General features: G+C 43.2%; 1 protein-coding gene across 1 annotated transcript in view; it reads left to right on the plus strand.

Moving 5' to 3' along the window:
* Positions 1-14,368, plus strand: part of capn15 (calpain 15) — a 48,360-nt gene extending 33,992 nt beyond the window's left edge. Inside the window, exons 6-12 of the mRNA XM_018735010.2 lie at positions 2,121-2,246; positions 3,327-3,479; positions 5,410-5,571; positions 6,162-6,391; positions 6,749-6,912; positions 7,013-7,191; positions 11,190-14,368. Coding sequence (XP_018590526.1) covers positions 2,121-2,246; positions 3,327-3,479; positions 5,410-5,571; positions 6,162-6,391; positions 6,749-6,912; positions 7,013-7,191; positions 11,190-11,367 — 1,192 coding nt within the window. The 3' untranslated portion in view covers positions 11,368-14,368. The remainder of the gene's footprint in view (positions 1-2,120; positions 2,247-3,326; positions 3,480-5,409; positions 5,572-6,161; positions 6,392-6,748; positions 6,913-7,012; positions 7,192-11,189) is intronic.
* Positions 14,369-14,539: the final 171 nt, after the last annotated feature.

Here is a 14,539-nt window from a genome sequence, read left to right on the forward strand (position 1 = left end):
TGCTAGTTAGTGCAGTCAAGACTCAGTCAGGTATTCAAAGTCTTGTAGGGTTTAAGAAGTACATTTCAGTGTCTGGTTGTTTCCTCAGTAACCAGGTCAGGTGCTTTGCTTTCCAGTACATTACCTCCGTAATAAGTATAGAAGTAAGCACACACTTTGAGGCTCTTGAGGCCAAAGGGCGGGTGGCCCTGTGCTACATGTTTCTAGTAAATGTTCTTAGCTAGGAGATAAGGGGGTTTTGTGTCTGTGGTGAACATCAGGAAAAAGTACTAGATGACGGATTCACAGGGTTTTAGTTGTGGTGTGAATGATACGTGATGGGCCGCAGTTTGCCCTGTAAATTGTAATGCAGTGTAAAGTGGATTAGAATGCCTCCCATTCCCATGTGGCACTACAGCTTTCAAAGGAGCTTGAGAGGCAGTTTCAGGCTTGCAGTCCCCTCAGCCCCTGTTGAAGGACACATGCAATAATCCACTTGCCTGACTGAGTGGAGGCTCTTATCACTGGGATCCGCACTGCAGCCTTGCCCGCCCACAATGCTTCTCTTGTCCACTGCGTATGTTCGGGGCGGATTGCTCTGAGACTTGTCCTGTTGTATTAACAACACGTAGTTTTACTCAAGGCTATTTAGCTCAGCTTCTTGTTTTGTAACTAATCCGTATATTCATCTGCATATTTTGTTAAATATTTCAGTCTTAGTATGTTAATCAAGCATGAAAGGGTCTTCCTGGGAATAAACCAAGCTCTGCAGTCATCCTGAGAGAGGTGGGCTTCTGGCTCATGACTGTCGCCATTTCATTGTCCAGAAGTGAGATGGGGTGGACTTTATGTAGACGACTTGCATGGTTTACAATGTTCACATCTTGTCTGCTGTGGTGTTTCTACTGCCCAAGACCCAAGTCGTTCTGAGTGATGTTTTTACAGTCGTTTATCTTAAAACACTGCAGCTAATGGCTGCCTGTGTTGCGTGCCTGGTGGCACCGAAGTGGGCTACAGGAAGCAGGAGTAGAGCTCAGTCCTCTGGCCACCTGTGTGCAGCGATTGACACCCCGCTTCAGACTACAACTGTGACATAGTGCTGTGTCGCTTAGCTTAACTTTGTTCTTAGGGCCTTATTTCCATCAACTTTGACTTGACTATTGAGTTGGCTCATCGAGTTTGGATGAGGCTGACGGTGGGGGTGTCTTATTGTTGAATGGCCTCAATGCACAATTTCTCTGGACTTTGAAAATGAATGGCAGCTGTTCAGTGGCCTTCAGATTCAGCAGTGTAGCTGTGCTAAGATTTAGGAGAAGTTAGTCAGTCTTTTATGTTACAATTTGTCCTGTTGCCTGCATTAATCTCCATGCTTTTTCACTGTAAAATTGCATTAAATGTGTGCCTTCAGCCAAAGCTTTTGGTTGTCTTTGGGATTTTTCCCTCATACAAGAGAACCACAGGCCAAGACTGACCATCCAAAACTGATGGTAGAGTACAGAAACCGTCATTAGTTTCTGTACTTTTCTCACACACACACCCTTTCTTCATTTCATTTTTGGAGAATGACATTTCCACTGCACTTTGTTCTCCACCCCAGTTCAGAGCTGCTGCATTCACTGCTTCACTTTTAGGATTCCAAACATGCTGTTAATCCGTCTTCACAGCTTCAGGATGATTCAACGGTTCCAGCACCCTTTGTGTTACCGCCAGTTTTTTAACCTTCAGATACATTTGTTTGGACCTGATAGACCTTCATACTCCCTCTCTGCTTTGTCGATTTAGTTTTTAAAATTTCTTAAAGGTTTGAAACATTAAACAATTATCCACAATTGAGTTACAAGTCATAATCCTAAAATCCTCAGGCTTTCAAATATTGATTTCTTTAAACCAACATAGACTTGAGGAACTTTTAACAGACAGCTAGTATGAAATATTAGTCTTTCGGTTTTGTTTCAGATCACTCAGCTAGAAGCTTTTGGTCATATTTTTGAGCTGAAATGTAGCAGGAGGAATGGAACAATGTGCCATGGCTGCTCTTGTACTTCTTTCTTGACATAGCAGGAGAATTTTCTGTGAGTAGAGAGATCCGGAGTGGGAGTGTGGGTGTTTGTGGTTGCGAGATTCTTTGCTGTGTCGCTCAGGTTCCTAATGGGAGCCTCCTGTGGAGGGGGCAACATGAAGGTGGATGACCTGATGTACGAGTCACTGGGCCTGCGCCCTCGCCATGCCTACTCCATCCTCGATGTGCGGGACGTGCAGGGATATAAGTGAGTACTTTTCATGGATGTTTACTGTAAATCCTCTTCGGACACACTTAAGGCTCGATAAGTGTGTCTGGTTCTCGATGGGATTCCAGGAAAGGGATTCCCAGTGCTCATCATGGTTGTTTGTAGTGTAAAAGCTGTTTTTAAAACTTCATGTACCCTGCTCCTCCAAGACCCAGATTTGGAATCCCTGTTGTAGGAAATTGTTTTTAATTGGGGTGTGCAGAGTTTTTTGGATTTTGTCTGCTAGCGAAGCCTCTAGTTTTAACAGTATTTCTCGGTAGTGATTTTCAGTATATCTGAAACCTGTATTTATTACCACAGTCGAGGCATTGTATTTTACAAGTATATCGGTGTACTTGTCTTACATGCATCTGCTAAAAATAAGATTGTGTCCAATGTGTTTTTTTTTTCCCAGTTTGACAGGATTGAGAATGTGGACAAACAATGTATGTTTAAAGCAATTGTACATAATTATATGTAGGGGGTTTTTGGAGCTTAGGTTGATTTGCCTGGTTGTTTACTGTAACACGGTGATGTGTGTTTGTATCTGTTTTTCTTGCCTTATGTCTGTGTTAAAGCGCTCTGTGTCACTGTGTGAGAAGAGTGCTCTATAAAAAAAAAAAAAAAATTATTATTAATAATAATAATGTGGCTTAAAGTTCAGATCTCTGCATCTATGAATTCCTTTGTCACAAATTTATGAAAGCTATACTCATAAATTTTTAAAAGTCTTAACATTCTCATGTTGGACATGTCATGGTGGACATTTTTTTGAAGCTAAAGTTAGAAGTATTTTGAGGACTATAGCTTAGATTGGAAAAACATGAATGTAACAGATAAAATAATTTTAAGTACAGTTAAAAATAGTATTAAACTTATTTTGATCACAGTATGCTTTTCAGTGTATACTATGTACTGGGAAAGTTTATATGATATGACAGTGCCAAAAAAAGCCAAAGAAAAAGATTTTTACAATTGTAGCTTAGCTAATGTTATTTTCAGAGCGGCTTCCCCACACACCTGGTGGAGCTGCTCTGTGACGGTAATTCCTGATTTTTCTCTCCCTCCCCCATCCACCAGATTGCTGCGACTGCGGAACCCCTGGGGCCGCTTCTCTTGGAATGGGAGCTGGTCAGACGAGTGGCCAGACTGGCCACAGCACCTTCGGCATGAGCTGATGGCGCACGGGAGCAGCGAGGGTGTTTTTTGGATGGAATATGCTGACTTCATCAAGTGAGTAGTGGCGGGACAATACAGCGGGTTTTCAGGGATATACAGATAACATGAAAGAAGGAGTCTGCAGATCATTGTCAGGATACCATGTACCTCTTTGACATAGCATACAGTAACACACTAATCTCTAGAATTTAATGTAATATCTTGCACAGTTAGCAAGGAATTGAATTTTTTCCTGAATAAAAATTTAATTTTCTTGGTATGGAGTTCTGCTTTTCAAAAAAAAAAAAAAAGTTTAGGGCTGGGCAGTCATTCCCTAGGAAACTTGCGAAGTTTTCCTTCTTCCCAGAATTTATCCAGTATTTTAAATTGTTTGATAATTTAGACTAAAAATCAACATATTCCAAAGCCAGTGAAATTAGCTCCTCCTTTTCTGTCCAGAAACTGACATTAACTAAGGACTGAGTCCTTGCACACAAGACCACCACACTGACTCTACAAACCCTCTTAGGACATGATTACCCATCCATGGTCTAGCTGTTACTGCTTCAAAACCCTGACCTTTGAATGTCATGTTGTACTGCCCCCTAGTGTTACATTACTACTTGTAGAATTTCAAAATAAGGGCAATGGACATGTGAATACCCCGTGCGTACTTAGCCTTGTATCTTGTTGGTTTTGTTATTTGAAGAGGTATGTTAACTGAAACCTTCAGGAAGGCTTTGAATATGAGTTGGGTGCAATATGCACGTGCCAGACTTGGTTCTAAGCCACCTGGAAGCATCAGTTTTGTCACTGCAAAGGAGTGGCCACTCTGAAAAAGGGAGGCAGCCAAGCCATCCCTGTTGGTCCTCTTTCATGTACAATAAAGCCCACCTGAAAACCCCGAACCCTCTTGCTGGAGGCAGAATAAGTGCCAGGAACATCCCGGACCCGCAACGCTCGGCGACCTGCAGTGGGGTGCACTGGAGGGAGCAGAGCTGGTGGCCGTGATTTATTGCCCCCATAATAGCATCAATAACAGGCTGAGAAAAAGCTTGGCTCAGTTCAGAGCAAACTATCCCCCTCCATCCATCAAAGGAGTGCACATTATTGAATAGGGTGGCTGGCTTGTGCACCAAGCTGATTTGCAAGTGCCAACTGCAGGACTGTGCAGGCAAAATGGAGACAGAACACTGCGAGGTGCTATTGACTTGACTTGTCTGTTACACAGGCGGCACGGCAGAGCCAGACTTAAACAGATGCTCTGTTTCCGCAGGACATTTTAAATGCACTGTACGGTTGTCAAACTAAAGAGCAATGGGACAGTTCGGAAGCATAAATCTGCAGTTTTTCCCGTATTTATTGGAAAGCAGACATCTGTTCTTGTGCTGTGTTTATGTATGACAATTTTTCTCTCTTTGTCAGTTCTTTATGGCAGAACCTGATGTTTTGTACTCGCTGGGATTTAGAATTAGCCTTTTCCGTTTCTTTTTTTTTATTTTATTTAAATCGGCCCATTAATGCGTGATTAACCTTGTATGCTTTAGTGGTTGTATAAATGCTGCTGTTTCAATTGGATGTATGGAATATGTATTTGTAGAGCATGGCTGACTACAGATTTTGGAGACATTTGAGTCCATGTCAGGGTCAGGAGAAAGTTGCCCAACAGTATTAATGTGGAGCAGACTTGAAGTAGTGCTCCCAAGAGTTTGTTCTCTGTCTTGAATAATGAGACAGTGTGCCTGTTTCGTCTTTGCATCATCCAGTGTACTTGCACTGAGTAGTGTTTCGTTTTAGAGCTGTACATTCTCTTGTGTATATATTCCCTAATCTCGCACTGAAGTTTTTTTTTTTTTTTTTTTTTTTCCTTTTCCTCCCCCCCCCCCCCATAACATCATTGTTGCTCTTCTGTGTGTTTGGAATGATTTCTAATTTTTTAGCCAAGAGGTGTATACCAGTCCTGGCAATTTCTGGTCTCTGAAAGGGCATTTAAACTGTGCTGCAGGTACTTTGACTCAGTGGACATCTGCAAGATACACTCAGACTGGCAGGAGGTACGCCTGCAGGGCTGCTTTCCAAGCCGGGCCAGTGGTCCTGTTACAGTGACTGCCCTGACGGTGCTGGAGAGGACAGCGCTGGAATTTGCCTTGTTCCAGGAGGGAAGTCGGTAAGTGGCCTACTTGATTACCCTAATCAGGAATACATAACGTTGTGGTTGGAGCTGCTGCCTTTGACCCTGAAGGTTGCCGCTTCAATCCTTGCTTCTGGCTATACTACCCTTGAGCAAGGTGCTTGTCCTGCAGTTGCTTCAGTACCTTTGCCCAGCTGTGTGCCTGGGTATCTAGTTGTGGCCCTGCAATGGACTGGTGTCCTAGCCAGGGTGCGCCCTCCCCACCCCTTCAGCCTTGTGCCCATTGTCTCCGGGATAGGCGCCAGCTCATCACGACCCTGCTCGAGACAAGGGGATATTGAAATTGGTTAGTTAGGAGTATATAATTTATTTACATGTGATTTTGTTGGTTTGTTTTTCTAGAGAGACTCAGTTTCTGTGGGACAGCTGGATATTTACTAAATCAATTTAGGTGACGTGCATTTACTCAGTTGTACCACAGCACCCTACTGGAATGTGAAGAAGCAGCCAATAATCAGTCACAGGTCCAAATTCAGGTCCTGGTTCTTAGCAACTGTAACAATTTTTGCTATAGTGTGCATGTGTGACAATAGGCAACCCTCTCCCCACATCCCTCTGTCTCACAGCCGCTCTGATACTGCGGACAGCCACCTGCTGGACCTGTGCATCATGGTTTTCCGTGCGTCATTCGGCAGTGGAAACAAGTTGACTCTAGGCCGCCTGCTAGCCCACAGCAAGCGCGCGGTCAAGAAGTTTGTGGGCTGTGATGTCATGCTGGAGCCGGGGGAGTATGCCGTGGTCTGCTGCGCTTTCAACCACTGGCAGATGAATGTGTCCGGAGGGCCTCCCACCCCTGGTGAGAACAAATGCACAAAATCGCATACACCCACACCCTGCCATTCATGTCACGAATTGCCTCTCGCACATGCTAGTAGCAGAGATAAGGGCTTGAAGAGCTTGGGGCTGAGAAGCAGGCACAATTCACAATGGAGGATGCTTATGTATTTTACATAATGAGAAATATCTCGACAATACACTGATATAGCAAGTGCTCTTTATATTGTGATTAGCTTGAAAATTATATCAATTGTTAATTCGCTGTTGGTGGTGGTTTATCACAAAAGGGAATGTGTAATTAAAGTCAATAATTAAGCAGCGGAGGGCAATTAAACAGTCAGGGGTGTAATGCTCATGCTTCCGTCTTTGAATGCAGTATCTAGCCCCACAAGCAGCAGCCGCCCCAGTCAGGACTTCCCAGGTTACGTGCTGGCAATCTACAGCTCTCGCCAGGTAATGGTGGAGCAAGTGGAGGCCACAGCCACCACCATGGCAGATGCCATCATCCTGCTGACAGAGAACAAAGGCGAGAGGCATGAGGTGAGGGGCAAGGAATGGCAAAGTCAAGCACTCTCTTTTGAGGTTCTTCCCACTGAGAACTCTGGGTTTCATTTCTCCTCTTCCTTGCCGACACCCACAGGGCCGGGAGGGCATGACTTGCTACTATCTGACACACGGCTGGGCGGGACTCATTGTAGTGGTGGAGAACCGGCATCCCAAGTACTACTTGCACGTATCATGTGACTGCACTGACAGCTTCAATGTTGTGTCTACACGCGGCAGCCTGAAGACCATTGACAGTGTCCCACCCCTGCACCGGTGAGCTTTCCTGCTCTAAGTGTTCCCAGCGTAAAGTGATTTGCTGTACTTCTGGCTTAGTTTTTGGGGATCCAGTTTCACGGTGGCATTGTAAACTGGTACAAAATGTATCCTGAATATGTCAGTCTTCCAGTCTCCAAATTTGTTGTGAACTTGTTGCGACACTTAATTGACTGTGGCATGTGATTGAGTGAAACTGTGCGTGTGTGGCTACCCTGCAATGGACTAGTCTCCAGTCTAGGGTGTTCCCTCCCCTAAAGCCTTGTTCCCAGTGATTAGGGAACAACCACAATCTTGATCAGGACAAGTGGTTAACAAAAGTGAGTGAGAAAGAACTGTGTGTAACAGAAAAATTGCTTTCAAACTAAACTTGTCTTTTGTAATCAGGCTTAGCATTGTCACCACCATCAGACTTCCTAACTTACCTGGTATATCTGTTATACGTCCACCACCTTGCTTTAATTTTTCCGTGGTCCTTCGGAAAGAGCAGTCTGCTGTAAAGTTGACTTCATCCCAGCCTAAGCCCCCCCACCTCTGACTCATAACTAAAAATGCCTTCCTCCTTTCTTTCCATCATAACGTCACTCCCATCCACTGCGAAATTCTCATGTGTCCATAGATAAAGCCACCGATGTCTTCCTTTCAACACTATCCTCCTCCTCTCTTGACTGTCTCTATTATGAGAGTTCCAGATGAGCACTTCCTGCCTCCAGCCCATAGTAATGTAAGGAGTTCCTGAGGTCCTTTTGCTCTATTTTCTTAGCTATGGTTAATTTCTTCTATACTAAACTACACTATGCAGCCAAGACCAACTTCCCCCCCCCCCTTTTTATTCCCTTCTCTTCTGTCTTCCTTCATCCTTACGACTGACGGTTTTCCCTTTTTTTGTCTATAAAGTCGATTCCATTGCTGACAGGTCCACACCAGACACTTCCCCATAACACATTCCTTTTATTTCTGCCATTTTTAATTCCACAATCTACTCTTGTTGCTTTCCATCAACATTTAAAACAGCTGACATTTCACCACTGCTAAAGAAACCCCAAACCACATTTGCAGGCCAGTCTCTCTTTTTGCTTTCAAAAATGTGTGAATATGCCTGTTGTAACCAATGGATAGCAGTTTGGATTCAACATCAACCATTCCGGCAATACTGCACTTCTTGCAGCGTCAAAAGCTTTCCTCATTCTCCTTGACCTCTCTTCAGCTTTTGACATTGTCAACCATCAGATCCTTTTTTCCTGTCTAGGACAGCTTGGAATCAGTCAGCACTGCCGAGAACTCTATCAAGCTGGACAGTTTACTCATTTCATCCTCTATCGTTCAAGAGCCTGGAAGTACCAATCGATTCAAGTCTGTGCCATTCCAAGTGCACTGAAGCCATACCCTGATCCTGCAGGGGGTATACCTTCTGTATAATTGTGATAATATTAATCTGGGTTTGTGTCCCCCGAGAGAAGGAGCAAAGGGGGCACAAGGGTTGTATAAGGTGCCTCCCAGAAAACGTCTTGATTGGCTCACTGATTTATTTGGGGAATAATATTATAAAAGGTTAATCCCTGATATATAACATTAGCAAGAACTGCCCGTATCTCATAACACACATTATATAGCTCTTGGTCCAGAGCGTGGTGATATGTTCCCTGGACTAGTGCAGCTCCCTCCTCTCTGTGCCATGAAGTCTCTCCAGCTGATCCACAATGCTTTACTAGTTGTGCTCTACATGCCAGTGTTCCCATAAGTCTCCTCTCATAGTCTTTCTCCACTGGCTTCCTGAAGCTGCCTGTGTCAGATGCTGGTTACATACGACAACAAGGTCAAAGGAGGTTCTCCCAGATACCTTCAGGACCAAATCAGTCCCTGTACTTGAGCAGAAGTGCTACTCTTCTCCACTTTTGACCCCTTGGAGGTCCAAAATCAGAAGTCCATAGGTTCAGGGTTTTGGCTTTGATGTGACAGAATGAGCTTTCACTCTCCCTCAGTACTGCTGAATCTCTTTCAATACTTGGGAAGTAACTCAAAATTCACCGTTCGGACCCACTTCTCTCCTGATCTCCTTACAGCTCCAGAAATTTAAATCACACCATCTATGACTATCATCTTTATATTTCCTATCAAACTAAGTTCTGTACCCAGGTACTCATGTAATGTGTGCTGGCAAAAAGTGTGATATTGGACAGACTATGAAGACAGTCAGTCACGTCTGTATCTGAAACTATTTGCCTGTTGTGAAAAGCACTTTTATTTACCGAGTTATCGTTTTGGAGAAAAGTGTCAGCTAAACAAATAAGCGTGTCTGTGTGCTACAGCTGTTTCGGCAGTAAAGTCCATCTGGCTAACTCTGACCTAAGGTGGTGATTGACCTTGCTGATTCACCACAGTGAAAGTGCAGATGCCCATTTTACTTTTACTCTTTCTTCAACAAAGAAAGCCAGGGGGTTTACACCTTGGGGCGGCACAGTGGCACAGCAAGTAGCGCTGCTGTCTCACAGTGCCTGGGTGGTGCAAGAGAACATGGGTTTGATCAGTCTGTGTGGAGTTTGCATGTTCTCCCCATGTCTGCATGGGTTTCCTCTGGGTGCTCCGGTTTCCTCCCACAGTCCAAAGACAGGCTGTTCAGGTTCCCCCATAGTGTGTGTGTGTGTGTGTGTGTGTGTGTGTGTGTGTGTGTGTGTGTGTTTTACTGATGCATGGATGAGTAACCCCTTGTAAGTAGTGTATCTAGTAGTGTAAGTCATCTTGGTGAATAAGGGGTGTGGGCTAGTAACACACACACACACACACATTACATAGTATCTGTTGTAAGTCGCTTTGGACAAAAGCATCTGCTAAGTGAATAAATGAATACATACAGTTTATTCTACTGAGTTATTTCTGTTGAGGTTCATTTTATTGCAGATCTTCATTGTGTTTATTTTTGATTCTATGGTAGATAAAGTAAAACGTATACAGAGGACACCTGGTGATCGAATATTCATAATGACAATGACAATTTTTTCATCCGTTAATGAAAAGTATTGTCATTGTTTCACTGTTCATTAATATAGAGTATCTACCGTTACCTACTGAATGTCATTTCTTTCTAGTTTGATAGACAGTGATTTCTTCAAGTGCAGACAGTGATTGACAAAATTGGACATAATTGTCATGGCAGCCATGGTTACTATAAAGACACTGATAATCGAGCAGCCAAAGACTGAACTGATCAATACAAATTAATGTCTTAAAAAATTAATGGCCAATAATGCATTTTCCATTAACCCTCTCAAGGTCAAATTAATACCAGCAGTAGGAAAAATCTGTACCGGCTGATGATAGCTTGCAGCATCTGCCTGGAGAGCGTTAAAGGGTTCTCTTGTTGATAAAACTGAATATTATTTGTGCACGTCTTTTGAGGAAATCTGTAAATATTGGTGGAATAACATTATTTTAGCTAACACTTTTCGCCAAAGTAGATTATAGTTTTAGGTTTGTACATTAAGGTACTTGCAGCACTTCACCTGTTTATGTGGCTTGGCAATTTATATCGATTTAGGTAAGTACTTTGATCAAGAGTACTACAGCCAAGCAGGGTTCAAATACAGATCCTTTAAGCGCAAGATGAGGACTAACAACTATGCCACCTGCTGCCCCATGTTAATCTGCAAGTAAAGTGTTGGCTGATTGTGTTCTTTATGAAATTTACCCCCCAGTTTGTTCTGCCTTCAAACAAATGATTTACATCACATGCTCCATTAAATGTACTCCTTTATTCCATGAGAGCACTGCAGCCTTGCATTGGACATGCAGTTATAACTGACTCTGAATTTGAGACTCCATTCAGATATACTATGGATGAAGAAATTCAGTTTGCTAATTAGAATAAATGTCAAATTAGCAGGAAAAAAATATTGCTAGTTTCTCTCTGTGTTCTCTAGGTGGTTGACTTTTTTTTTTTTTTTGGCCATATAGTATGCTGACATACATGTCACTTATAATTGATTGACCTGCACCTACAGGCAGGTGCTGGTGGTCCTGTCCCAGCTGGAGGGCAACGCTGGCTTCTCCATCACTCACAGACTGGCACACCGCAAGGCTGCACAGGCTTCTCTGGGGGACTGGACACCCACCAAGGCCACTCACAGCCCCCAGCTCACCCCAGACACAGATGGGCTGCATCGGCCCCGCCCACTATGACCATGGCTTACCCCTTGTGGTAGGACAAATCTGCTGGTCCCCCTTTCCCTTTGAGGCAGGTGGAGAAAAACACGTTCTTCCTCTTTATTGTACTGAAAGACAAAGGTTTTGTCCTGCCAAATATATTTTTGGTTCTTGTTGCACTTTCCTATGTGCTGTATTTGCCAGACAAGGCACTGATGTGTGTAAGTTTTGTACCCCAAGGAGGGTGAGGAATGCACACAGGTGCCCACAAAGACTTGCAGAGAAAAGAATGCACACCTTGTCTCTGCCCTGCCGCTGGAGGTCACAAATCGGGAGGAGCCCACGTGTTGTGTTGTGGAAGGGCCTTCTCCATCTCCCCTCCCCAACCTGTCCCACTGGAAATCAAAGTAGGAATGATTGTGCCGAAACTACTGAGCCAGTCTGTTCCATTGAGCCAATCCTTCCCTCCCTCCCTCTCCCCCACACCCATACTGGGCCGGCATGGACACAGCATCAGCACAGCACTGGAGTAATGCCTTCGTTGGGGGAGTCTGTCTGAAGCCCCTGTTAATCAGAGGGCAGGAAGTGTCTCCTAAAGCGTTCCTTGGTACCCCACCATACTTCACTTTGCAAATCAAACTGGTATGGTAACGAATTAGTGACTTTCAATTTAAATTCTGTTGAAATTGTTGTTTCTGGGTTTTTTTTTTCTTTTTTGTCATCCAATATTCCCTTAAAAGGGAATCTCTCCTCAGGTTCATGGAGTGCCCTCATGTCATTGCTCTGCTGGAATCCCTGGTGTCACTTTGCTACGTCTTAGTACTGTCTCTCTTCTCTACATGGGCTTTGGGTATGGTGTGGTATGACACACAGTTACCAGCCCTTGCACCCTGGTCTCTGTGTCCTCACTAAACTGTTTCTCTCTGTCTCCATGTTTGTGCTATGTACAGTAACCTCCTCTGTCTTACCTGGAGACCGGTGTCTTCCCAGACAATGCTTGCTCAGTTCCCGCTAGGTTGTAAATTGGAGCTTTGCGTGAGGTGTAAAAAGGAGTAGGGAACACAAAGCAGAGGAGATGGTTTCTGAAATGCAGCTACACCGTATTTTACACTTAGTCTCAGGATTCACTTGAACTAAATGTTATTTGCAGTGACAAATGGTCCCATTAAAACTAACTTGCTATATTTAATTTCAGGTTTTTATCCCATTAAATTTTACTTTACACTCAAAGCCATACAGTTGATTTGTGTACTTTGGTGTCTCCTAAATGTGTCCTCATCCATTAGTAGTCCAGTGCTCAGAAAACATAGATATGAGTACTTAATGATTCTTAGTACTGTGTGTATATGTTTTTCCCTTCTGTGTAATACCCCCTATAGCCATAAACTTGCAGAACTTGCCTTCCTTGATCTCTCATTCCAGCAGTTGCCAGACACTGTGGTGCTGGCCAACAGGGTTGAGCAGTCCAGCAGTCTCTTGTGCACTGTTCATGCATCATTGCACAAACGCTTTGACACAACCAGAGATAATTATGCTTGCTTGCTTTATTTGGAGTCCAAGGAGGCAATGAAGTGACAATTGCTTCTCTTCCATTTCCTCCCCTTTCTCAATGTGTATTACTGTCCCTCTTTGCAAACTGCATGGTTAGATATAGGCTTAGTTGTTTTTGTTGTTATTGCAAAATCACACCCACTAATTGAGTGCTGTTTTGTTATCAACCGGCAGACTGCAAGTTTAATTCATGGTTTTAGTGTCTTTCAGCACCTGTCACAAGTCCAAGAAAAAAGGGCTAAAAATAGTGTCAGGGAATTATGGGAGTTTTTACATGTGGAAACTGCAGTGAGGAATGAATACAGTGTGTTCAATATAGACAGTGTCATAGCTGTAGAATTTTTGGAGATACTTGGTACCTGATTTAGCCTCTGATGCCCAAACAGTGCAGCACTGTCTTTGCAGAGCATAGCGAACCATTGTAAACCACTGTGATCACAAGCTGGTGGTTTTCCAGCAGGGTGTGCACTGTCACAAACTACGGGTAACATAGCAGTGGTCACAGAAAAACGTGTGGGTCGTTGTTAGCCTGACAGCAGCATCTGCGCATGCTGGGTTTGTAAGTGTGAGAAAGAGTGGAAATGACTCTTACAAACTGTAATCAATCCGAAGATCTTGAGACAAACTTGAAAACTGACTGAAAAAGGGTAGTATCAAATTTATGGGATTCAAGTGAATCAAATTTACTAGTGAACAATTGGAGTATCTAGAAACTTGAATGAATAATTTGATTAATGTACAGCATCTCCTTGTTTACTTTTTGTGTGTGTGTAATTTTTCATTGAGTACCATTTTGTGTTTTTTCCCTTGTTTCTTTTTTATTTATGCAGAGGAAATAACAGTGGAAAGCACAAGGATTCTGATGTGGGTTTCTGGGGCTTATCATAAATGTTTTCACAGTGTATCTGAGTTTTAGGGTCGATGCCTGACCTTTTATTGATGAAATGGACCATTAAAGGTTGTGTTTTAATGCTAAAAATGCTCAATCTAATTTCTCCTGCGTAACACTCGGAGTCAAAACGAGAGCCATGTGTGAAAGTTTCAGGCTGAGGTGAGCGCTGCGATTGGACAAAGTGTTTATGGATTATTGACATTGTTCTCTGTTGCCTTTTATCTCCCCTTGTTGCGTATCACTTCAGCCCTGTGGGGACAAAGTCATGTCTGGAGACTGATCTGGGTGCAGTGCTGGGCAGTGGTACTCTGTCAAGTGGGGTGGTAACTGTGGTTCGCTGACCACTGCCACCAGCCCCCCTTCCCGTCTTTACACATCAGACGGACTTTAGTCTTGCCAAGCTGTGAATAGATTTATTCTGTATAGAAAACCAAGCATATAATGAAACAAATGGAATTCTAAAAACATACAACACTGTTGGGCAGGAATGTGATAAAAGGAGTGTTTTATCAATTTTAGAAGAAAATTATGTAAATGTATAAAATATGTATGTATGGTTAGTTTGCAAACTCAGGTTCTAAAGGACCAAATAAACTTGTTTTTTTATGAAAAACTCATGTTCTGTGTGTGTGTTTCTTTTGAGTACTTTTTTTTTTTTTTTTTTTTTTTTTTTTTTATGTTCTACTGTGCTGTACCTGCTTTATATGCCTTTATAAATAATGTCCAATATTGAACGTCAAGGATTAGAGCTCTTCAGGTTTTGGA

Source organism: Scleropages formosus, chromosome 20, assembly GCF_900964775.1.
Source record: "Scleropages formosus chromosome 20, fSclFor1.1, whole genome shotgun sequence".
Lineage (NCBI taxonomy): Eukaryota > Metazoa > Chordata > Actinopteri > Osteoglossiformes > Osteoglossidae > Scleropages > Scleropages formosus.